This window comes from Urocitellus parryii, chromosome 1 (assembly GCF_045843805.1).
Source record: "Urocitellus parryii isolate mUroPar1 chromosome 1, mUroPar1.hap1, whole genome shotgun sequence".
Taxonomy (NCBI): domain Eukaryota; kingdom Metazoa; phylum Chordata; class Mammalia; order Rodentia; family Sciuridae; genus Urocitellus; species Urocitellus parryii.
In genome coordinates, this window is record NC_135531.1 from 36,596,428 (window position 1) to 36,617,749 (window position 21,322).

The 21,322-nt window shown below is 36.4% G+C and overlaps 1 protein-coding gene across 4 annotated transcripts in view; it reads right to left on the minus strand.

Moving 5' to 3' along the window:
• Positions 1-13,214: 13,214 nt before the first annotated feature.
• Positions 13,215-21,322, minus strand: part of Tmem267 (transmembrane protein 267) — a 29,565-nt gene continuing 21,457 nt past the window's right edge. For all 4 annotated transcript variants that reach the window (XM_026393601.2, XM_077800214.1, XM_077800217.1 and 1 more), the window contains one exon: positions 13,215-17,526. In XM_026393601.2, the coding sequence (XP_026249386.1) occupies positions 17,191-17,526 (336 nt within the window). In that variant the 3' untranslated portion in view covers positions 13,215-17,190. The remainder of the gene's footprint in view (positions 17,527-21,322) is intronic.

Here is a 21,322-nt window from a genome sequence, read left to right on the forward strand (position 1 = left end):
AGCGTACACCTATAAATCAGATTCTGAGGTAGGGTACCAGCCATTTGAATTTTATAAAATCTCCATAGCTGATTCTGATGGACACTTCTGTTGAGAACCACTTGCCTACAAGGAATTGATTTTTAGTAGCTTGAGACCAGGAGTTTCTGGGGACAAGGGTAACAAGTCATAAAAAAGTTATCTCTGTGGAAAGATATGGGAAAAATTCTGCCTCCCTCTGTCTTGGTTCACAGCCAGTTTGTTTCCAGTGAAGCTTCTAGCTGATTTCTGAGAAGGCTGAGGCAGGTACAGGACAGCACGTGTAGAAAAGAGCCTCAAGGCAGCATAGGATCATGGTTCTAGACCAGCTTTCCTGCGTATCAGCTTCATGAAGCCACATGTTCTAACACTGCCTCATCTACTACTTAGTTGTATAATCCCAGGAAATATAATGCTTTTCTATAAGTAGCAGGTCAGTCTGGATGACCTTGAAAGTTATACCATGCTTCCTCTAGAACTGTGCTGTTCCACTAGTCGACCTATGGCTCTTGAGCCCCTGAAATGTGGCTAACTCAAATTCAGATGTATCATAGGTGTAAAGTACCTATCAGATTTAAAAGACTGAATATGTAAAAATAAGACAAATTATCTCATTAATAATTTATATATTGACTACATGTAATATTTTTGGACATATTGGGTTAAATAAAATATATTTTTAAAATCAATTCACCGGTTTCTTCTTTACATTTTAAAATTACTGCAATGGTTCTGATATTTTTGTTTCTTCTGAAACCCATGTGGAAACTTAGTCCTCATTGCAACAGTGTTGAGAGGTTGGGAGGTGCTTAGGTCACGAGGGTGGAGCCTTCTGAATGGAAAAACACCCCAAGAAAGAGGATGGGTTGGGTCTCTTCTGTCGTGTGAGGACACAGCATCGCTCCTCTCCAAAGGATGAAGCAATAAGGCACCATCTGGGAAAGAGAGGCTGAACCTGTCAACACCTTGACTTGGCACTACCCAGCTCTATAATGCTACCGAAGAAATTCTGTTCATTAAATTACCCAGTCTTAGGTGTTCTGCCATAGCAGCACAAAATGGACTAAGACAACTATATATGCAACCTAAACCCAGAATATTTTAAATCACACATGTAGATCACATATCTACATTGGGCACTGCTGCTTTAGAATGAAATTAAAGGTGATTATTGGATAATAGGAGTCACTATTAATCCAACAGGACAAAATTTACACAGATTTAATAGGGGACTGACAAGGAAACTGGAAACCTTATGAGCCTAGGATTCGACAGACCCTCTGCACTCCAGGGTATACCTCTCATTTGCTACTTTATTTGATCGATTGACTTCTCTTTCATTGTTGTGTGTTTCTTCTGCTATGAAATGCCACTGTGGCGCTGCTGGGAAGCAGGCATTGGGGACAGAATCGAGGAATATGTGTAGTATAGGGGCTGCTTTTGAGTCACCAGCATTTCCCTCTTTCTCTCTCTCTCTCTCTCTCTCTCTCTCTCACACACACACACACACACACACACACACACACACACACTACTTCCTGAGGGCTTTGAAGTGAGATGGTGAATAGGGGCTACTGGAGGGCAGTTGGGCATAGCAATGTAGATACATGAGATTACTATCACCAGAATCACAGCCTTGGGGCAGGTATTGTCACCCTCTTGTTAAAAAGAAAAACTGACAGCCCAAAGCAGAAGTTTTTAAGCCATGAAATAACCCTATGAACCAAGATATGAATGAAAGGAATACTGAGCAGATTAGTTTTAATGAAGGTGAGGGGAAAATTGAATCGTGGGATTTTTGTCTGGAGAGAATGTGGTACAAGCTATGATTATGGGGTACACATGTCTGTGTGTGAGAAGGGTACTCACTAGGCAGGCATGGACCAGCATTAAGTAGGAAAGAACCCCCAAAGGGCTGGCATATATTAGGCAGCTTTGTGTTAGTACAACAAAATACCTGAGACAGTTAACTTGTAAAGAGTATTGGAGGTTCAAGGGCATGGAATTGGTATTTCAGGTCTCAACTGTGAAACATTATGGTGGAGGGGTGTGTGTGTGTGTTTGTGTGTGTGTGTGTGTGTGTGTGTGTGTGTGTGTGTGTAAGAAGCTTATATCACCATTCAAGAAATGGAGGAGAGACTGGCATCCCACAGCTCCTTTTCAGGGCACACCTCCAATAACCTAGGTACTTACATTTAGGACCCACCTCCCAAATTTCTGCCACTTTACAACCAGCAGCACCCCAGAGACCAAGACTTTAATAACAGTGGATCTTTGGAGGATATTCAGACCACAACCAAACTATAGCTGGTTGATTCAGAACTTCCATTATTTAAATTTATTATTATTATTGATACCAAAGATTAAACCCAGAGGTGCTTTACCACTGAGTCACATCCCCAGCCCTTTTTATTTTTTATTTTGAGACAGGGTCTCATTAAGTTGATTTTCGATCCTCCTGCCTCAGAATCCTAGGTTGCTGGGATTATTTAAATATCTTTAACTGGTCTTAGGGCTTCTATAAAAACAAATGAGAAGAGGACTGGGAAATGTGTGACATTAGGGCCTCGAGCAGAGTTAGGGGACAGAGACACAGAAGGAAACACTTTGAGGACAACCTAAAACTATTTATTTGGCTTCATAATTTACATTGTGAAATGTCCCTAAGAACATCTGGATGTAACAATCTTTTGGAAATATTTTTTTCTTTACCAGGAAAAAAAATCAAATAGTTTAAAGAGAAGTAAAATGATGTGCATGATCCTGGAGGACATTAGGTTTCGTGAAGTAAATCAGACATAGAAAGACAAATACCACAAATACCACGTGGAAGCTAAAAAGTTGACTTCATAGAAGTGGAGAGTAGAATAGTGGTGACCAGAGCCTGGGAAGGACAGGGGAAAGTGGGGCTGGAGAGAGGATGGCTAACAGGTATAGGGGTGCAGTTAGGTAGGATGTCATAGAGCACAGAAGAGTGACTATGATTGATGACAATTAATTCTATGTCTCAAAATAGCTAGTGGGAAAGGGTTTTGAACATTCCGAACCCAAAGAAATGATAAATGTTTGAGGTGATGGATATGCCAATTATTTTGATTTGATACAGTGTAGATGAGTATTGAACCATCACACTGTAGTCCATAAATATGTACACTATTATGTCAATTTAATACCTATGGAAATGTGTGTATGGATTTATATCTATATATACTTATGTATCTCTATATGTGTATCTCTAGACATATGTATATACAGAGACTTCAGCCTTTCATAAAAATATCTGCTGCCATCCGTAATTTGGGTAAAATGATCTGTTTGAATTAGGAGGATGAAGAAGATTTCTAAACAGTAGCTTTCACAAAATAAAAGTAAGACAGTAAAACTTCCTTGACCATCTGTCTTGAAAACTAGTATATGCCTTGTTCTCTGCTTCATGAATGTTCCCATCATACTGTTTCATAGGTGCCTATGTTATTTTATTGTGAATTTTAGCTTTGAATATTTGTCTCTTTAATGTTTTGAAGTTGATTTCTACCTTTTATTCTATGGTTCTCTTTGCTTGTATTTGCCTACTTGGCCATATTTTTTATTTGTAACATTTCTGAATAAATTTGTTGTAGTTATTTACATTTTAAAATGAGGAAAGGCAACTCGTATATGTATGCACAGTTTGCAAGCTCATACCATTTAAATGTCCTAAGATGATGTCAATTTAATAAACCCCTTCCATAAATCCTTTGGTACTGAGAACAAAGAACTTTTAACTTTTGTGATATTTAAGTTCTAGTTTATAGTTAGTGAATTTGTTAAAGCAGGACAGAGTCAAACAAAGGTATCACATTAAAAAACTAGATTATAAATAGTTTTAGTTGGCTACTTGCTGCTGTGACTAAAGGACACAACCAGCACAACTGTAAAGGAGGAAAGATTTATTTGGGGGCTTATGGTTTCAGAGGTCTCAATCCATATACAGCGAGCTCCATTCCTTGCAGCTCGAGGTGAGGCAGGAACAACATGGTAGAATAATGTGGCAGAGGGAAGCAGCTCACACAGGGATCAGAAAGCAGAGAGAGAGGTCTTCACTTGCCAGATACAAATATCTACCCCAAAGCCATGCCCCCAATTCCCACCTCCTCCAGCCACACCCTTCCACTTCAGTTAGCACTCGGTCAATCCCTATTAGGGGATTAATCCACTGATGAGGTTAAGATTTCACAACCCAAACCAATCATTTCTCTTCTGAACCTTTTTTTTTTTTTTTTGTGTGTGTGTGTGTGTGTGTGTGTGTTGCTGGGGATTGAACCCAGGGCCTTGTGCGTGTGAGGCAAACACTCTACCAACTGAGCTCTGAACCTTCTTGCAAGGTCTCACATGTGAGCTTTTAGGGGATACCTCGTATCCAAACCATAACAATGATTTATGGCAGGCTGCTGAATTACAATTTAAGAGTATGCTGTTATCTCCTGAATAAAAAATTATATTTCATTGTAGAAAATTTAGAATTTTTTAAAAAGTGTAAAGAAGTAAAAATTTTTATTATTTTTTTCTGAGCCACATCCCTAGCCCTATTTTTTTTTTAATTTTTGTTGTTGCTTGTTCAAAACATTACATAGTTCTTGACATATCATATTTCACACTTTGATTCAAGTGGGTTATGAAATGTAAAAAATAAACTTTCTCAGGCTGGGGTTATAAAGCTCAATGGTAGAGCACTTGCCTCCACGCATGAGGTCCTGGGTTTGATCCTAAGCACCACATAAAATAAATTAATAAAATAAAGATATTGTGTCCATCTACAACTAAAATAATAATAATAATAATAAGCTTTCTCCATCTGTTGGTATATATTCTACAGCCATCTTTCTGGACACATCTAGTCACTCATTCATTGAATAAACATGGATAAAAGTTTACTATATGCAAAACACTGTGCTAGACACTGGGGACAAAGGTTGAGCAAAAGGGACATGGAACCTGTCTACAGGGACGGCAGACACTTCAGCAAACCAAAGCATCACTTGTGGATGTTGCCAATCTAAGGAAGCCCAGTGTGTTGGGCATTTCACCTAGTCAGGAATGAACCAGCTCGAAAACACGACTTTTAACTCTTGCCCCGCTTCAGTATTTCATAATACCAAATATAGAGGTACTGTGCTTTACTGAACCAACTGTTTTTAACACCAAACATTAAGATTGTGGAAAATTTTCAGTTTTATAGATAACTTCTGCAATGAAGGACATGTATAATTTAAATTTTATGCTTATTCTTTAGGATCAGTTTTGAAAAGCAGTATTGTGAAGTTAAAGGAAATGGTGATTTGAAGGGCTTTTGACATATTCTCAGGCTGTTAAGCTGAAAAAGTTACCTGATTTTTTTTCCTCCAATATGTTTAATGTGTCCTGCAGCGATAGCTCTTACTATGCAAAGCATGTCTCACACTTTGAAATGGCTCTGAAGAGCACAGGCCAGGGCTCTTCCATCCTCAGGGAGACTCAAATCAGGATTGAAGGACTTTGTTGGACAGTGGCCTTCACAGCCCTCAGGGCACCTTCTATAAATAGGAAAAGGTGTCCCTTTCTGCGTGGTCAGAGCCTCAGAACCCACAGTTTAACAGGCAAAATGTGCTTATAGAAACAAAAGATTCCTATCCTCTAATAATAAAGACACGGCAGGAGGGTGGAGAGGGCTTATTCCTTCCTTAGGGAAGATGCAGCTGAGATGTACGACTTGGCAAGCAAAGGCCAGCCTGCATTTCAACCCCGACTCTTTCCTAGGCAGGTACTTTTGCGCAGTGCACCAAATGTGCCACTATTCACAGCATCCCTGATTTTGCTGCTCTTCCCAGGACTCTGACCTTCTGTTTGCTGGATAATCTTCCCAGCCTTTACCATCCCATCTAGAAAAGCCCCTCTTCTTTGAGGCACAGCTCCCATGACTCTCAGTGTCTCCCTGCTTCCCATCCTCTGCTACCTGACACTGCTTTTAAAGCCTTCTGGCTGGACCTTGAGAGCAGAAGACCCCTCCTATCAGTGTCATGTGGGACAGCTCAGGCCCAACTGCATAGAAGTGTTGTTTTCTGTTTGCAAAAAACCAAAAATGTCTATTGAAACATTGTTACTGTAACAGCAACACTTTAAGGTTTTGGAAACTTTTGTTCCTACTAAACAATAACAACAACAACAACAAAAGCCCTCTCCCCCCACCATGGTGGTGCATGCCTTAATCTCAGTGGCTCAGGAGGCTGAGGCAGGAAGATTATAAGTTCAAAAGCCAGCCTCAGCAATTTAGTGAGGCCCTAAGCAAGTTATCAAGACTCTGTATCAAAATAAAATGTAAAAAGGGCTGAGGATGTGGCTTAGTGGTAAAGTTCCCCTGGGTTCAACCCCTGGTACAAAAAAAAAAAAAAAAAAGTACTTACATTAATATATAATTGTGTTTTAGCAAGATATATAAAAATTTAAAGAATAATTTAAAACCAGATACTCCCTTTATATTGTAAATCATTAAATAAACATTTATATAACATCATTCTAATCATTTAAACCCCAAATGCAATCAAATGTCAACTCTTTAGATTTGGATATAAACCATTTCAAAATTTTTTATTTGTAAATATATTTTATCTTTAGAAAAATAGTCACATAACACTTCTTGTTTTGTGACTTTTTCTTTCTTTCTTTTTTTTTTTTTAGAGAGAGGAGGGGGCATTTTTTAATATTTATTTTTTTAGTTCTTGGCGGACACAACATCTTTGTTTGTATGTGGTGCTGAGGATCGAACCTGGGCCGCACGCATGCCAGGAGAGCGCGCTACCGCTTGAGCCACATCCCCAGCCCTTGTGACTTTTATTTCAATTGGTAGATCAGGACTAATTCTCCATACCTATGTCTGTGCATTTTTCTCTTTCAATGGTTTCATAGTATTCAATCACATGGTTTTGTCATTGTTTATTTTCTTGATTCTCCCAATCGTTGAATATTTATGTAGCTTGGTTTTTTTCCTTTTCTGGTGGTTATTACTATTGTTTTATTCATTCATTCATTCATTCATTGCAGGGTCACAGATCTGACTCAGGGCCTCATGCATGCTGAACTAGTGCTCTCCCATTGAACTACTCAGCTATACTGGTTGTTGTTGTTGTTATTATTATTATTATTATGCCATAATAATGATTCCTATACACTTTGTCCCCTCATCTCAATATTCTCTTCAAAAAATTCTTAGAAATGTAAATTTTCAAAAGACAGGCCCATACAAATCAGGTTGATGGGGTTTTAATTTTTTTTCAAGAAAAATGGGTTTAATCATTAAATATATATTTATTGATTACCTGTTCTGTGCAAGCAGTCTGCTGAGTTTTTTATTTGTTGCAAGTCACATTTTAATATATACGCTAACTTATCTTTAATAGTATAAATATCTCTGGGCATGCTTCTTTCTTCCAATTGACTGGGCTCAGTGAAGGCAAGATCTGTATCCTGCATTCATCATTACACCCAATACCTCAGTGCTCAGCAAATAGTAGATGGTTAGTGTGGGTTGCATGAATAATAAATATCTCAAATAAGCAGTCCTCCATTACATGAATAAAATCTTGTGGGTGTGATCATAAAGTGCTACAACTGATACTCTTGCTAATGATACTTTCAACTTTCATTTTCATAAGGAGTTGTTTTCTACATCATACTGAAATTTTTTTAAAAAAATTACATTGCAAGAGGATTATTTATAAAAATATATATCACCAGAGAATTTATAAGTTTGAAATAGGGTCAAGGGCAGAAAGTGTGAATGTGTGCGCGTGTGTGTGCACATGTGTGTGATACATCTCAGAAATCTGTATTCTTTAGAAATAAGATGGAAACTTTTCTGGCTGAGATGGCTTTTAGGAGCATGAGCGAGGTGCTTTTCAGAATGGTTTACATTCTGTAATTAAATGTGCCATGGGGTTGGGCATCAGGAATGCCAAAGTAAACAGAGAGGAAAGAATGTAGGACTAATCAATAGGAACGAAGTTTGAACCTGGAGCTAAGGCAGGGAATTTCCCTAAGCACAGAATTTCTTATTCCTGGTTAACAATATAGTTTCCTTCCAACTTACACTCCAACTTTTTTTTTTCTTCAGGATTCAGATACATGAAAAACCCAAATTTACTCTGATATCACAATTCATTTTGTTAGGATGCTGAGACACAGAAGTTAGGTGACTTGCATAATAAGGTCAGTCAGTAATGGAAATCAGAGGAGGATGGTTCTTCCAGCTCATAGAAATAAAAAGAACATCCCCATGAAAATCTGACAAAAGAGAACATTGAGGAGCAACTAATTTTTCTGCATGCTAAAATCCATTCCAAGTCTGCTGTAACTACAATTGGGTGCCATTGATGCATAAATCCACAAGATGTTTATGTAAATATAATGTTGTTAAGTTATCATATCATATTAGGAAAAACTGTGGATTTTTTATCAAATGATTTTGAAACAAGTGGGTACCTACATGGAAAAAGATAAAAGCTTAAAGCCTTAAATTCTGATGGATGAAAATTTAAAGAATTAACTACTCAAAGGGAATGTGGAAACATTTTACTTTCTAGCATAAAATAAGACTCAGAAGCCATCAAGGAAAGAATAAAATATTTGACCACACAAAAAAGTCGAATTCTATTGTTCAGACTGAGAAAATGACCTCAAAGTAAAGGGCTCAGGAGTAGTCCCCAAAGCTAAGTTCCAGACCTTTTCCTGCCCCCCTGTCTCTTGCCCCATAGTCTCCCATAAGGCAAGCCATGGATCTAGAACAACTCCTCCCTGTGGTAAGTCATGAAAACCAACCCCTCACCCGAGACAGCCATAACCTACAAATACTACTCGTCTTCCGTTGCCCTTCTGTCTTGAAGCTGGCCATTGAAGAGATTCTGGCCTACTTTGTCTGATAGTAGATCTTTTTTTTTTTTTTTTTTTAAAGAGAGAGGAGAGAGAGAGAGAGAGAGAGAGAGAGAGAGAGAGAGAGAGAGAATTTTTAATATTTATTTTTTAGTTCTCGGCGGACACAACATCTTTGTTGGTATGTGGTGCTGAGGATCGAACCCGGGCCGCACGCCCATTCCAGCAAGGGTTCTATCCCACACCAGAGAGGAAGGAATGCTACACAGACAGGCCAAGAAGGATCTGAATAGAGAGGCCTGGCTGTATTTCCCCTCTCACTCTATTATCATGATCAGACTCTTTCTGTCCAATTATATTTCTCCATGATTTACTGAACCTAAGCATAAAAGTGACTAATTCACACCATGTCTCTGAGGTCTTCAATGTGAAGGTTCTTGTATCATAAAAAACCATGATCAAATAAATTTGTTGTGCTTTTTCTCTTGTTAACCTGTCATTTAATATAGGGGTGTAGACCATGATGTGCAGAAGGGGATCACCCCCCTTTTTGCTCCTGTATCATCACTGAAAAAATAAAACTCAATAAAAGACAAATGGCAAAGGTGTGTGTATGTGGGGGGCTTTTGCAAGAAAATGGACAAAAGATTATTATATAAGAATATCTTATATGTCAATAGGAAAGAGGCCAATGATTCATTAGAAAAATAGGTAGTTCACAGAAATAATAAGCACTTATGAATATTATTTTAAATGGACAACATTATTAAAATTAATTTAAGTACAAATAAAAACAAGTAAAGTAACTTTTTTTACCCATCCAAGTGGCAAAGATCAAAGCATTTCATAATACATGGTGTATACATATATTACTCACACACAGTTAGTAGGAATGTAAATTGATGCAAATTCTTTGGAGGTTAATTTGGCAATATCTATCCTTTTAAAATGAAGATATACTTTGAGATTCACTGCTGGAATTTATACTACAGATGCAGATACACATATGCAAGATTCAAGTATAATAATCTCATTAAAGCATTAACAGAAAATATTAAAAACTACTTGCATACTTACCAATACAGAAGAAATAAATTGTTACATTCTCACAATGGACTACAACATGACCATTAAAAAAAAAAAAAACTATTGACAGATTACTCATCTTTAAGTTAAAAGAACAACTTGTAAAACAATGGGAAAAATTGATTGCCCATGTGTATGTGTATATTTACATGTGAAATATATATATATACAACAAGCAGATTGATATAAATGCTTTTGATGGCATATTAGATCTCTGGAATGATGAAGCACAAGTTTTTTCTCTCTTTATTTTATTTGCTCTAATTAGTACAAGTTCTTGTTATTGATTGTTGTGAGGAAGGTGATGGTCTGGCATGGTAGAAAAATCTTTTCACTGCATAAACATCTTTATGACTTGAATTTTTACCAATTGTAGTAACAATTCATTGCCGTATAACAAATTAGCACAAATTTAGTAACTTAAACAACACACATTTATTATATCATAGTTTCCATGGGTCTAGAGCCAGGTATGACTCAGTGGATCATCTGCTCAGGATCTCACAAGGCTACAATCCAAGCGTTGGCCAAGTTAAAAGGGAGGAGATACAGATGGAGAACGGCAAGGTTCTGTAAGAGCATGAGGACCTGAAATTCTGCCATCAATCTGAATCCAAAGATCTCTCCCTCCCAATCCCTGGAATCTGTGTATATGTCACCTGGCCTAGAAAATGAAGCTTTGCAGAAAGTGATTAAGAACCTTGAGATGAAGAGATTATCAAGGATACATACACATAGGCAACAGATTTTTCCCACTGTTTTGCAGAGGGTGTACAAAGTGTGAAAGCCTCAGAATGGTAGGGCCTTTTCCAGAAGGAAGGGCCTGGGGTCCAAGTCACTTTTGAGGAGACTGGATTGGACAAGAGCAGCCTGTGCCAATCAGTTTAGGATCTATGGAAACATCAGAGTCTGTTTACTAGGGAACCAGGCCCAACACTGAGAGACTATTGTTAGAGATACTGGCAATCAACTGTGGAATACCAGGAGGAGGGACCAGCAGTATTTACACATGGCTCTCCAAGACAAACAGGGCCTCTGCACATACAATGGACCCTTCTATCATCTCCAGAATACTTTTAGCACTGACATTAAGCTATGTTACGCGTGAATACTCTGTTATGTAACCACTACCCAGTATTCTAGACTTCATTTATCATCAGATAATAGAGTCAACTTTCTCTCTGCCTCTACTTTATATACATGGTATCAATATCACTGATCTAGTAAATTGCATGGTGCTCAAATTAAGTCAAATGAATACTAATGAGTATGGGTGTGTGACTACAGATGGGTGCTTTCTTTGAGGAGGATCACATGTGCTGGAGCTGTACTCACATTCTCCTGTTTAGGCATCTAGGGGGTCAATGGGATTGGGAAGTCCAAATATTGACGCAACAATATTAACTGGTGCTGCTGGGTGTGTTAAGTCAAATAACTCCTTGCAACTCCAGTTCAAAGGGTAAAATGCTAATATCATTATTACCAGGGAGTAAAGAAATGCCAAGGGGATGCAGATGGCAATGCTTTGAATTTATTCAAAGTGTAAATTAATTCTGGAAATTGATTATTCAGAGTTTCACAGATCAGTGAATTTGCTGTGAACCTCTTGGTTTGGGTCTGGACCTTGATATATTGCTAGAATCTGATGAAATGATAAATAATAGAGGTAGGTATGTGGACCCAGTTGAGGTGCAGAATCTATGTGGGAACAGAGTAGTTTATTGGCAGCTCCCTGCCCCACCAGGACAATGAGCACCAGAGTCTGAGGGGCAGAGAGTCTGGTGCTGATGTCATACCAAGCCTGCCTAAGAATTTCATTTATGACAGAAAATGCTTCAGTATAAAAGCATGCATACAGGCTGGGGTTGTGGCTCAGCGGTAGAGTGCTCACCTCATTCGTGAGAGACCCTGGCTTTGATCCTCAGCACCACATAAAAATAAATTTAAGTGAAATAAAGTTATTGTGTCCAACTACAACTAAAAATAAATATTTAAAAAGCATACATGCTCATTTAAAACATGACGCAATATAGAGAGTAAAAGCAGAAATTTCTCATGACCCTCAACTCCAGAGATGATCATTTTCAACTACTTAGTAGTTAATGTTTCAATTTGTGTGTGTGTGTGTGTGTGTGTGTGTGTGTGTGTGTGTTGCTGGAAATTGAACCCAGGGCCTTATGCATGCTAGCCAAGCACTCTACCACCTAGCCAGCTCAAAATTGTTTTCTACACATATCCACCTATGTATGCCTATTTTACAAAACTGGAATCATGCAGTTCTATTACTGGCTTTTAAAAAATATTTCATATAGACATATATTTTCACATGGATCTCCCTCGTCTATTTAATACTAGGCATTTGTACTCTATTGTCTGTACAATGCATCAGGTTACTGATCCTCCAGTCAAAGACTCTTAGGTGGTTTCCAGTTTTGTTTTTGCCATCTTTTTTCTTTTCTTTTTTCAGTACTGGGGATTGAACCCAAAGCCTCACACATGCTAGGTAAGTGCTCTACTACTCCTAACCCTTTTTATTTTAAGATAGGATTTTACTAAGTAGCCCAGGCTGGCTTTGAACTTGTGATCCTCCTGCCTCAGTCTCTCAAGTAGCTAGGGTTACTGGTGAGCACCACAGCATCCAGCTTATTTTTGCCATCTTTTTTTAAAAATTTTTTAATATTTATTTTTTAGTTTTCAGCGGACACAATATCATTGTTTGTATGTGGTGCTGAGGATCGAACCCTGGCCGCACGCATGCCAGGCAAGTGCACTACTGCTTGAGCCACATCCCCAGCCCTATTTTTGCCATCTTAAGTAAACAACAAATCCCTTTCCTTTGTATACATACATACCTGCTTAGTTTCTGGAAATAAATTCCTAAAATTGTAATTTTTGGGTAAAATAGCTTGCAGTTTTAAAATATGCTACAAAATTCTACAATAAAATTTACAATAAAATGTAAATTTTGTTCTACCAATAATGCCCATTTCTTGATAGTTCCTGTTAATACTGAGTATTATAAATCTTTTTAAAATTTTCTAAGCAGAAGATAAACAAGCCTCATTGTTTTATTTTGCATTTTAGTTAGATTGAATGTCTTAAGATTTCCAATTTAAATAGATTATTTTGAAAACATATAACCATTACAATACTTGAAATCATTTGCAATAATCAGAAATAAACATTTCTTGGTGTAAATGAAGAGTTAAAAATAACCTTGTCACAAAATATCTCTTAAGTTCATTATAAAACTGCATAAAAATCAACCTCTCACATTGCAGATTGCATTAGAATTAAATTCAGTATGTCTTTCAACACATAAAAGAGAAAAAATGCATCACATAGAGGAAATGAGTAATTAATGAATTCCTTAAGGGTTCTATCTTTAGAATCAATAACAGTTCGATATTTTCTCATTATTAAGATTATGATTTGGTCACAGAGAAGGACGACAGGAAAACAAATGGAAATCTGTCTGCACATTTATTACATATGCTATTACTGACTGGCTGTATGTATAATATATTTTGCAGTCAGTACAACAGGGATCAAATAACATGACATTATTTGGCTGGATGCACTGGCACATTGGTAAAGATCCTATTCTTTGTTCTTTGTTAATGTGTAATGACATCTAGAAGAGGCACAAAATATACAAAGCATTGGACACTTCCTGTCAAATGATACATAAGCACAACTATTTTTGGTTCTGTACATTTCTAGTCAAATTCAGCTGGACACAGCAGGGAAGAAACCAGCACAGTTCTCAACTCCTCAGCATGGCTCCTGAACCAACCATGGAGGAGTAAGAGTTGCTTCTCCCCTCAACAAATCAAAAGATGTTGCGGATTTCTAATTTCTAATTTTCTAGACATTTAGATATTAGCTGGTGCAATCATATGAAATAGTTTGCTTTTAAAGGAGAATTTAATATACAGCATAAGATTTGTCATTATTTATGCTTACAGTATTTAAAATATGGCAATGGTATCTAAAAGTTTTTACAGAATTTCATACTCAGAGGTTTGGGCATCATCTATTCTGCCATCCTGATGTTTTCTTGGTTGCCACAAAGTTGTGCAAGGTGCCTGTGTGCCTTATAGCTATTATATCATAAATTGGACTTTGTATATGCAGACTTTATGCATACTGACAATGTGAAAGGAAAAAAAAACTGTTCTATTTTCTTTGCAACCGGATATAAAAAGCAAAAGTACTAGAAATTCTCTTGAAAGTTGTAAAAGTATGGTTGCTAATCACTGGGCTTGTCCAATTTCAAGGCAGAACACAAGACTAAATGACCTCAATCATCCTTCAGTAGCTCTGGGAAACAAAGTCCAACAACGGAAACTCCTAGTATAAAAAGTGTGTTCTCCCACATATATCTGTAGGCCTGACTTGGGCTTTAGGTAAGTTGAAAATATAAACCTTTAGTGTGGGAGACCGCCCTGCCCATGAGCTGAGCATCCTCTCTCAGCCTTGAGTAAGAAGGGTGTTTGGTCTGGCATTGAACACCATGCACTGTGCAAAGCAACTGACCTCCTTTGCTGGGCAAAGAATTTTGCTCTAGCCCAGGACTTGGGCATTACCCAATGGGACTGGACAACCCCCCTTAGAAACCTTATCCCCTGCCTTGTTTGGCGGAGGAATATTCTCTCAAAACTCCTTTGTGTGTCCCCATCCCCCTATAAAAATAGAGATTCTGTGTGCACGCTCTCTTTTTCCAGCACCTTCCAGCCTGGAAGCTGACTCTTAAGGTGGCAGAGCAGTCCCACACTCGATCTGAGACATTCATGTCCGTGTGTTGCGTGATTTCTTTGCTGTTTTCTTGTTTAATGTTGCAGCCAACTCCTTTGAACCCAGTTCATCTCATCAGTGCAGGTCCATGGCGAGTTTGTCCTGTCTGCTCTCTTTTCTCTAAGGCTCACCTTAGTTATCTTCTTGGTCAGAGCTCCTTCCCCAGGCCTCTGTGAAGACTCTAAGCTTTTACCAGTTGGCAACACTTGGGGATGAGCAGAAAATTTTCAGTGGAAGCAGTTTCTACAAAGCCGGAAGGAATAACATAGCTCAAGAAAATAGCAGTCTGGGAAGTCAGATCAGTCAAACAGCCCAGAGAGACAGACAGTAAGTGAACAGACAATGTGTGGAGGATGGGAAAACAAGCAGGCAAACGAAATACAATCCAACATGTGATGTTGCATTGACACAAATTCTTTCATTAGGAGCAAGAGCAAAGTGGTGACATGTGGAGATGATTGCTGGTTTCCTGGAGGTTCCAATCATAGCTTCAGGGACCATTTAAAGGAAGAGGAATGTTTCTGACAGTAGGGGTAAAAACTGAGGTAGACCCACACGTGAAGTTTCCAGTTACTATTTAAGCAAAGAGTGATGGTCAAAGTGAATTCCCATTCTAATTAACAAAAAGTTGTAAAATCCCCCAAATGCCAACATGAAATTCTTAAATAAGGCCCTTTAATTTTTTTGTTTAATATAATTAAAGAAAAAAGTAGGGTTTTGTAATTTAGAACATGTTACACAGATAAGACTTTATTTCCATGAATTTCTTAAATCAAATGCTTTTTAAAAATCTCTAAACAAATTTTCCCCATTATATAATGTACACTACTATACCACACAAATATACATAATCATTACTCTTAAAAAATAATAAATAACAGATGATAAGATCTAATAGACTGTAAAACATAACATATTGCAACAAATTTAACAGTAAGAAAAATGGTTACTTCTCTGAGGATCTTGAACCTCTCTAACAATTTAGAGAGTTCTCTTTAACTTAACAGATAATAAAACTCTGCTTTGGATAAGGCATTGCTTTCTTGGAGATTAAGGCACAACATTGCTAGCATTATAATTCACAAATCTGTAAGAAAATCTGAAGATAACAGATAGCACATAGGTCACAAAGAAAAGAAGGTTTCCTCTGGGATACTGACTTTAATATCAAAGTAACATGAAACTGTGCAAATATAAAGTCTATAGCAACTAAATTTTCCTCCTGTAATACATACTAATCATTTTAGTAGAAGATCTATCTGAAAGAACAAAGGAAAAAGCAAATTTCCTAAAACTACTTTGTTTAGAAAAAAAAAGTTGTATCCCTGAAATATCAGGCAGATTTTAAAAAGATGATTTAATTAGTACAATATTTTAGAACAGGGTATAGACAAAGTGATAGCAACTAAAACCATTTTAATGGCACAATCAGGAGTTTACCTTTAAAATGATATGTACCAGCATTTTGTTAATGCTATTGGTTAACAAACATCTTTTTAAATTTGGTTATGTTTTTTAAAACACTGACATGAGATTCTTGAGTGAAGATACTAAAAAATTCTAATTCAGTAAATGTAACTACAGTTAACATGTTATAACTATATCTTAAATAGATTTCTGAAATCATAACCTAGGTCTAATGTGAGTCACTGTCTTTTATGAATGTTATGATGTCTTACGAGGGCTCTGAATCAGATTTTGCCAGTAATCATAACTCATAAAGTACTTTAAAAGTTAAGTTTCTGTCAGAATCGATATATGTGGAACAAATACATGTCAGCCCTCAATATGCACCTTATTCACAATCTCATTTATTTTGGTCACCTCATTGTTTCAACATTTCAAGAAAAAGTAGACCCAAATATGGTTAACTTTCCATAAAATTGTCATCCTAAAATTTAAGCTTTTCATCAGGAAATGGACTAATTTACAAGTATAATCCCAGACAACTAACTGGATGTTAACCTAACAAAACTACTAATAAAGCCACAGAAACACAAGCAGCAATAAAAACATATCATGGCATAAGAAAGAGTCTAATATTGCACTAGAGTGACATATATGAGATATAGAACAAATTTTTTATGGTATTAGGAATTGTACTACCACTGAGGTATATACTTCAACCCTTTTATTTTTTTTGAGAAAGGGTCTTGCCAAATTGAGGAACTTGTGATACTCCTGCCTTAGCCTTTAAGTTGCTGGGATTATAGGTGTGTGCCACCATACCCAACCAATATAAATAAAATTTTTAAGAAAATTATAGATAACTTTCTGAGCAAGAAGTACTCAAAAATTATAAAAATTAAACAATATAAGTATCTGTGTTTTAAAAATTCACTTTAATGTTGGCTACCCTTCATTATCATCATCTGAACCATTTACTTCTCTATGAGCCATGTAGTTACATCAGACATCAATATGAATTCCATGTTTTGAAGACATCACTTGTCTGGTCCCTGTTAAATACATAGCAAATGAACAGATATGAGGTAAAGATGATGTGGTTATCACATAAAGCCAGAATGGCAAAGGAGAAGTTTTTCCAAAAGGGCACATCCACAGGCCGTGACGAATTCCATCTCGAATATGGTGCGACGTCCAGGATATGAATAACATCCAAGGAAGAAAACACCATGAATCTTTGAGCTTGAAAAGGTGCATAGTAAGCTTCAGGATCAGAACCACAACAGGTATCACAGTAGAGCAGTGAAAGAAAGGTCTTCGTGGAAGACTCAAAGCTGCCTGTGGGGGAAGCAGGAAGTATCGTTTCCTTCTTGGCAAAACAACACTTTATAGCTGCTTCTGAATCTTAACGTATGCAAAGAAAATGTAAGGGAAGAATGCCACCTCAGAATACATATGACACATTTATATAAAGCAAAGAAGATAAAAGCATGAGCAGGGTATCCTTTGCATTAAAAATGAAATCAAGGCCTTAGGACACAGTGATTAATTTTTTAAGTTTTCTATTATTTGCTTAGAAAAGCCAACATATAAACATAGTTTATATCCTAAATATATGGTTTGTGTAGTTCTGATTTTTTTAATTTAAGCTTTTGATTGATTGGCACATAATAACTGTACATATTAATAGGGTGTAGTATGACATTTTAATATATGCATGTGATATGTGACGATCAGATTGGGGTAAGTGGCATAGACACCACTGTAAACATTTGTCATTTCTTTGTGCTGGAAAAATTCAAAATTCTTTCTATTAGCTATCTTGAAATATAAAGTTAATTTTTGTCAACCCCCAGTTACCCTACTATGCTACAGAGTCTTAGAAGTTATTCTTCCTATGCAAATGCTCCCCTGCACCCATTAATTATCTTCTCTGTCATCCCTACCTCCTATAATTCGAATTTTTAACAATTTGCCTGGGACTCTAAGAGCAACAATAACAACAACAAAATCTCATGACCAAATAAAATATTCCTTATGTAATGAAGGCAAAAAAGGAGAATATTTTTATTATAACCATTCTGTATTAGCCAGAATACCTTCAAAATTTACTTACCATATTTAGAAAGAGCACATTATTTTAAATAAGTATTCTAAAGTGGAGTTAAATAAACATCAATAAAATTTTAAAATCATTGCAAAAAATATAATCAATATTTGAACAAATGAAAATTTCAGGCTTAACCCCTGAATAATCTGTAAGATTTTGTTCCTATCCACTTTAAAGGCCAATTTGCAGTTAGGCGTCTCCTAGCAAAAAGAAAGTTGAGGATAGCAATGATCTTATAGGTCTGTGTCTCCCCACACATTCTCCAAAAACCTACAGAACAAGAAGGACAAGGAAAAGTATACAAAGCCCAAACTCTCAGCATAGCTAGAAGTCAGAGAATGCTCCATCTCTAAGGAGTATTAAAATAAACACCAAATCAATGGACTCTCAAGCCCTCTCACCCCACCACAGCCAGAAAAAAAACTGTATTGAGAGAAAGGAAACCTAAGACTGACACAAAAGCACCATGAGAAAGAGAAATTCAATCTAAGAGTGAAAATACTAAAAAGGGGCCTGGTGACTACAGGGAAAGGATTTACCAGTGTACTTGATTCAAGGCTTTGAAAAGCATGGACTCTGGGGAAGAGAGTAAAAAAGAAGGGAAGGGGAAGGGTGCTCTTTGGAAACGGGTGGCTGTTATGGTTTGGATGTGAGGTGGTCCCCAAAAGCTGACCTGTGAGACAATGCAAGAAGGTTTAGAGGAGAAATGATTGGGCCATAACCTTAACCTAATCAGTGAATTGATCCTTGATGGGATTAACTGGTGGTGGCTGGAGGCAGGTGGGGTGTGGCTGGAGGAAATGACTCATTGGGGGCGTAGCTATGGGATCTATATTTTGTATCTGGAGAGTGGAATCTCTGTCTCTGTTTCCAGATCATCATGTGAGACTCTTCCCTCTGCCACACTCTTCCTCTATTATGTCTTGTCTTGACTTGAGCCCTAAGGAATACAGCCTACTATGGATTGAGACCCCTGAAACCATGAGCCCTCAAATAAACTTTTCCTACTTTACAGTTGTTCTGGTTGGGTCCTTTTAGTCACAATAGCGAAATAGCTAAAACAGTGGTGAAGGGATAAAGGAATGAGAAGAAAACAAAAAATTGGTTCCCTGTTCAAAAAAAAAAATCACATAAAAAAAAAGTTATCCTCTTAAGAGACTGTATCTTGTCACACTGTCAAATCAGATCACCTTTAACTAGGAATCTTGTAACCCATCCCCCATCAAGCTAGCATTCTTCAAACATCAGAATTCATTCCAAACTCGTCTTACTCCCCCTTCTCCTCCATATTTTAGTTGTTTTACTTCTATTTCATTAGAATATATAACATTTCTGTATTATTATTCCACTTTTGTCTCTACCTTTGTAGTTATATATCCACAATACATTTGGTAAAACTATTAATGTAAAGGAAAAAATTTTAAGGCCTCTAAGCAAAATAACTAAATAACATAGAAAAGCAAGAGTTATTACAATGGCATTGGACTTAACAATGACAGCAAAACAAAGTAAGATAACAGAAGAACAGTATTTTCAAAATGCTCAGGGAAAGAAAATGTGAGCCAAGGATTTTATATTTAACCAAGCTGCCTTTAAACACCAAGGCTATAATAATAGTATGATATTAGCAACAATTTTAATATGTAGTATTTTTCTATTAGCAATTGTTTTAAATAAGGAAGAAGTCACAAAAAATGTAATCTTTCTGAGGAATCTATAAGCTTCACCCAAATAAGAAATGACTAAGAAAACCTGAGCAAATTGACTAATGATGAACATTTAATATTTTTAAGTGTAAATAAAAGTCTTAAAAGTGAGGACAAGAGTATAAAAATAATATATAGATATTGTACGTTCTTAGAAGAAATAAAGCAACCAAAAAAATAGGAGGAGAAGAGGGGGGAAAGAAAAAAGTAAAGTGAGCTCTAAGATTGTTGTTTAGCTGATAGCTGAGAATTAAAAGATACTATTAACAATTAACAAACAAGATAGTTAAAGGTTAATTAAGAAAGTAGAAGCCTATAAGTATTAAAAAGATATATGAACAGAAGTAATACTAGAATATAAATATAAGCCTTCCTAAAGAACAAAAGAAATTTTAAAAATAAAATGACAAAGAAAGTACATCATAGAGATAGGAATATACCAAATATAATACACATAATTGAACAAAATAATGGCCAATTTTAGATTAAACCTATCAATAATGTTTATAAATATGAATGGGTTTATCTCACTAAATGAAAAGACCTTCAATTTGGCAAAACCAAATCCAATGATATGCTGTATATTAATGGAAAAAAATAAAATAAAATTCAGAAAGGCCCAAAACAAAAGGGCAAAAGCAAAGCAGACAAATAAGAAATAGGGGTGGTGATACTGATATCAGACAATCATAATTTGAGTAAAAAACAATAAGTTATCTTTAAAAAGCCACTGAAGGGCTGGGGTTGTAGCTCATTGGTAGAGGGCTTGCCTAACATGTGTGAAACACTGGATTCAATCCTCAGCACCATATAAAAATGAATAAGTAAAATAAAGGTGTTGTGTCCACCTACAATTAAAATAATATTTTAAAAAAGCTTCTAAAATCTACATTTCACCATGAAAATATAACTAATGAATATCTATATACCAAATAATAAAGCAACAATTTTTTAAAGACATAAGGCAACACAGAAACACTCTAATAAATAAAAAGGCTTATATATAGTGCCATCCAAGAGAGATCAAGAGAGGAATAAGGAAAGGCAGAGAAGACACAAGCCATATAGTCAATAAAATTTATCTTACAGAATTATATACTCTGAAAACAGAGAAATACACATTCTTCTTCAAGTGTTCATGAAACATTTGAAGAAACCAATCACATATTGAATACAAAGAAAACAAATTTCAAAAAGAAATGCACAAATGATTAAAAATATTAAATAATTATATAAGAAAAAGGGCCATACACCTTGAATTTTTTTAAATTCAAAATAAGGACCAATGTAATGTTATGCTATACAATTTGTACATCAT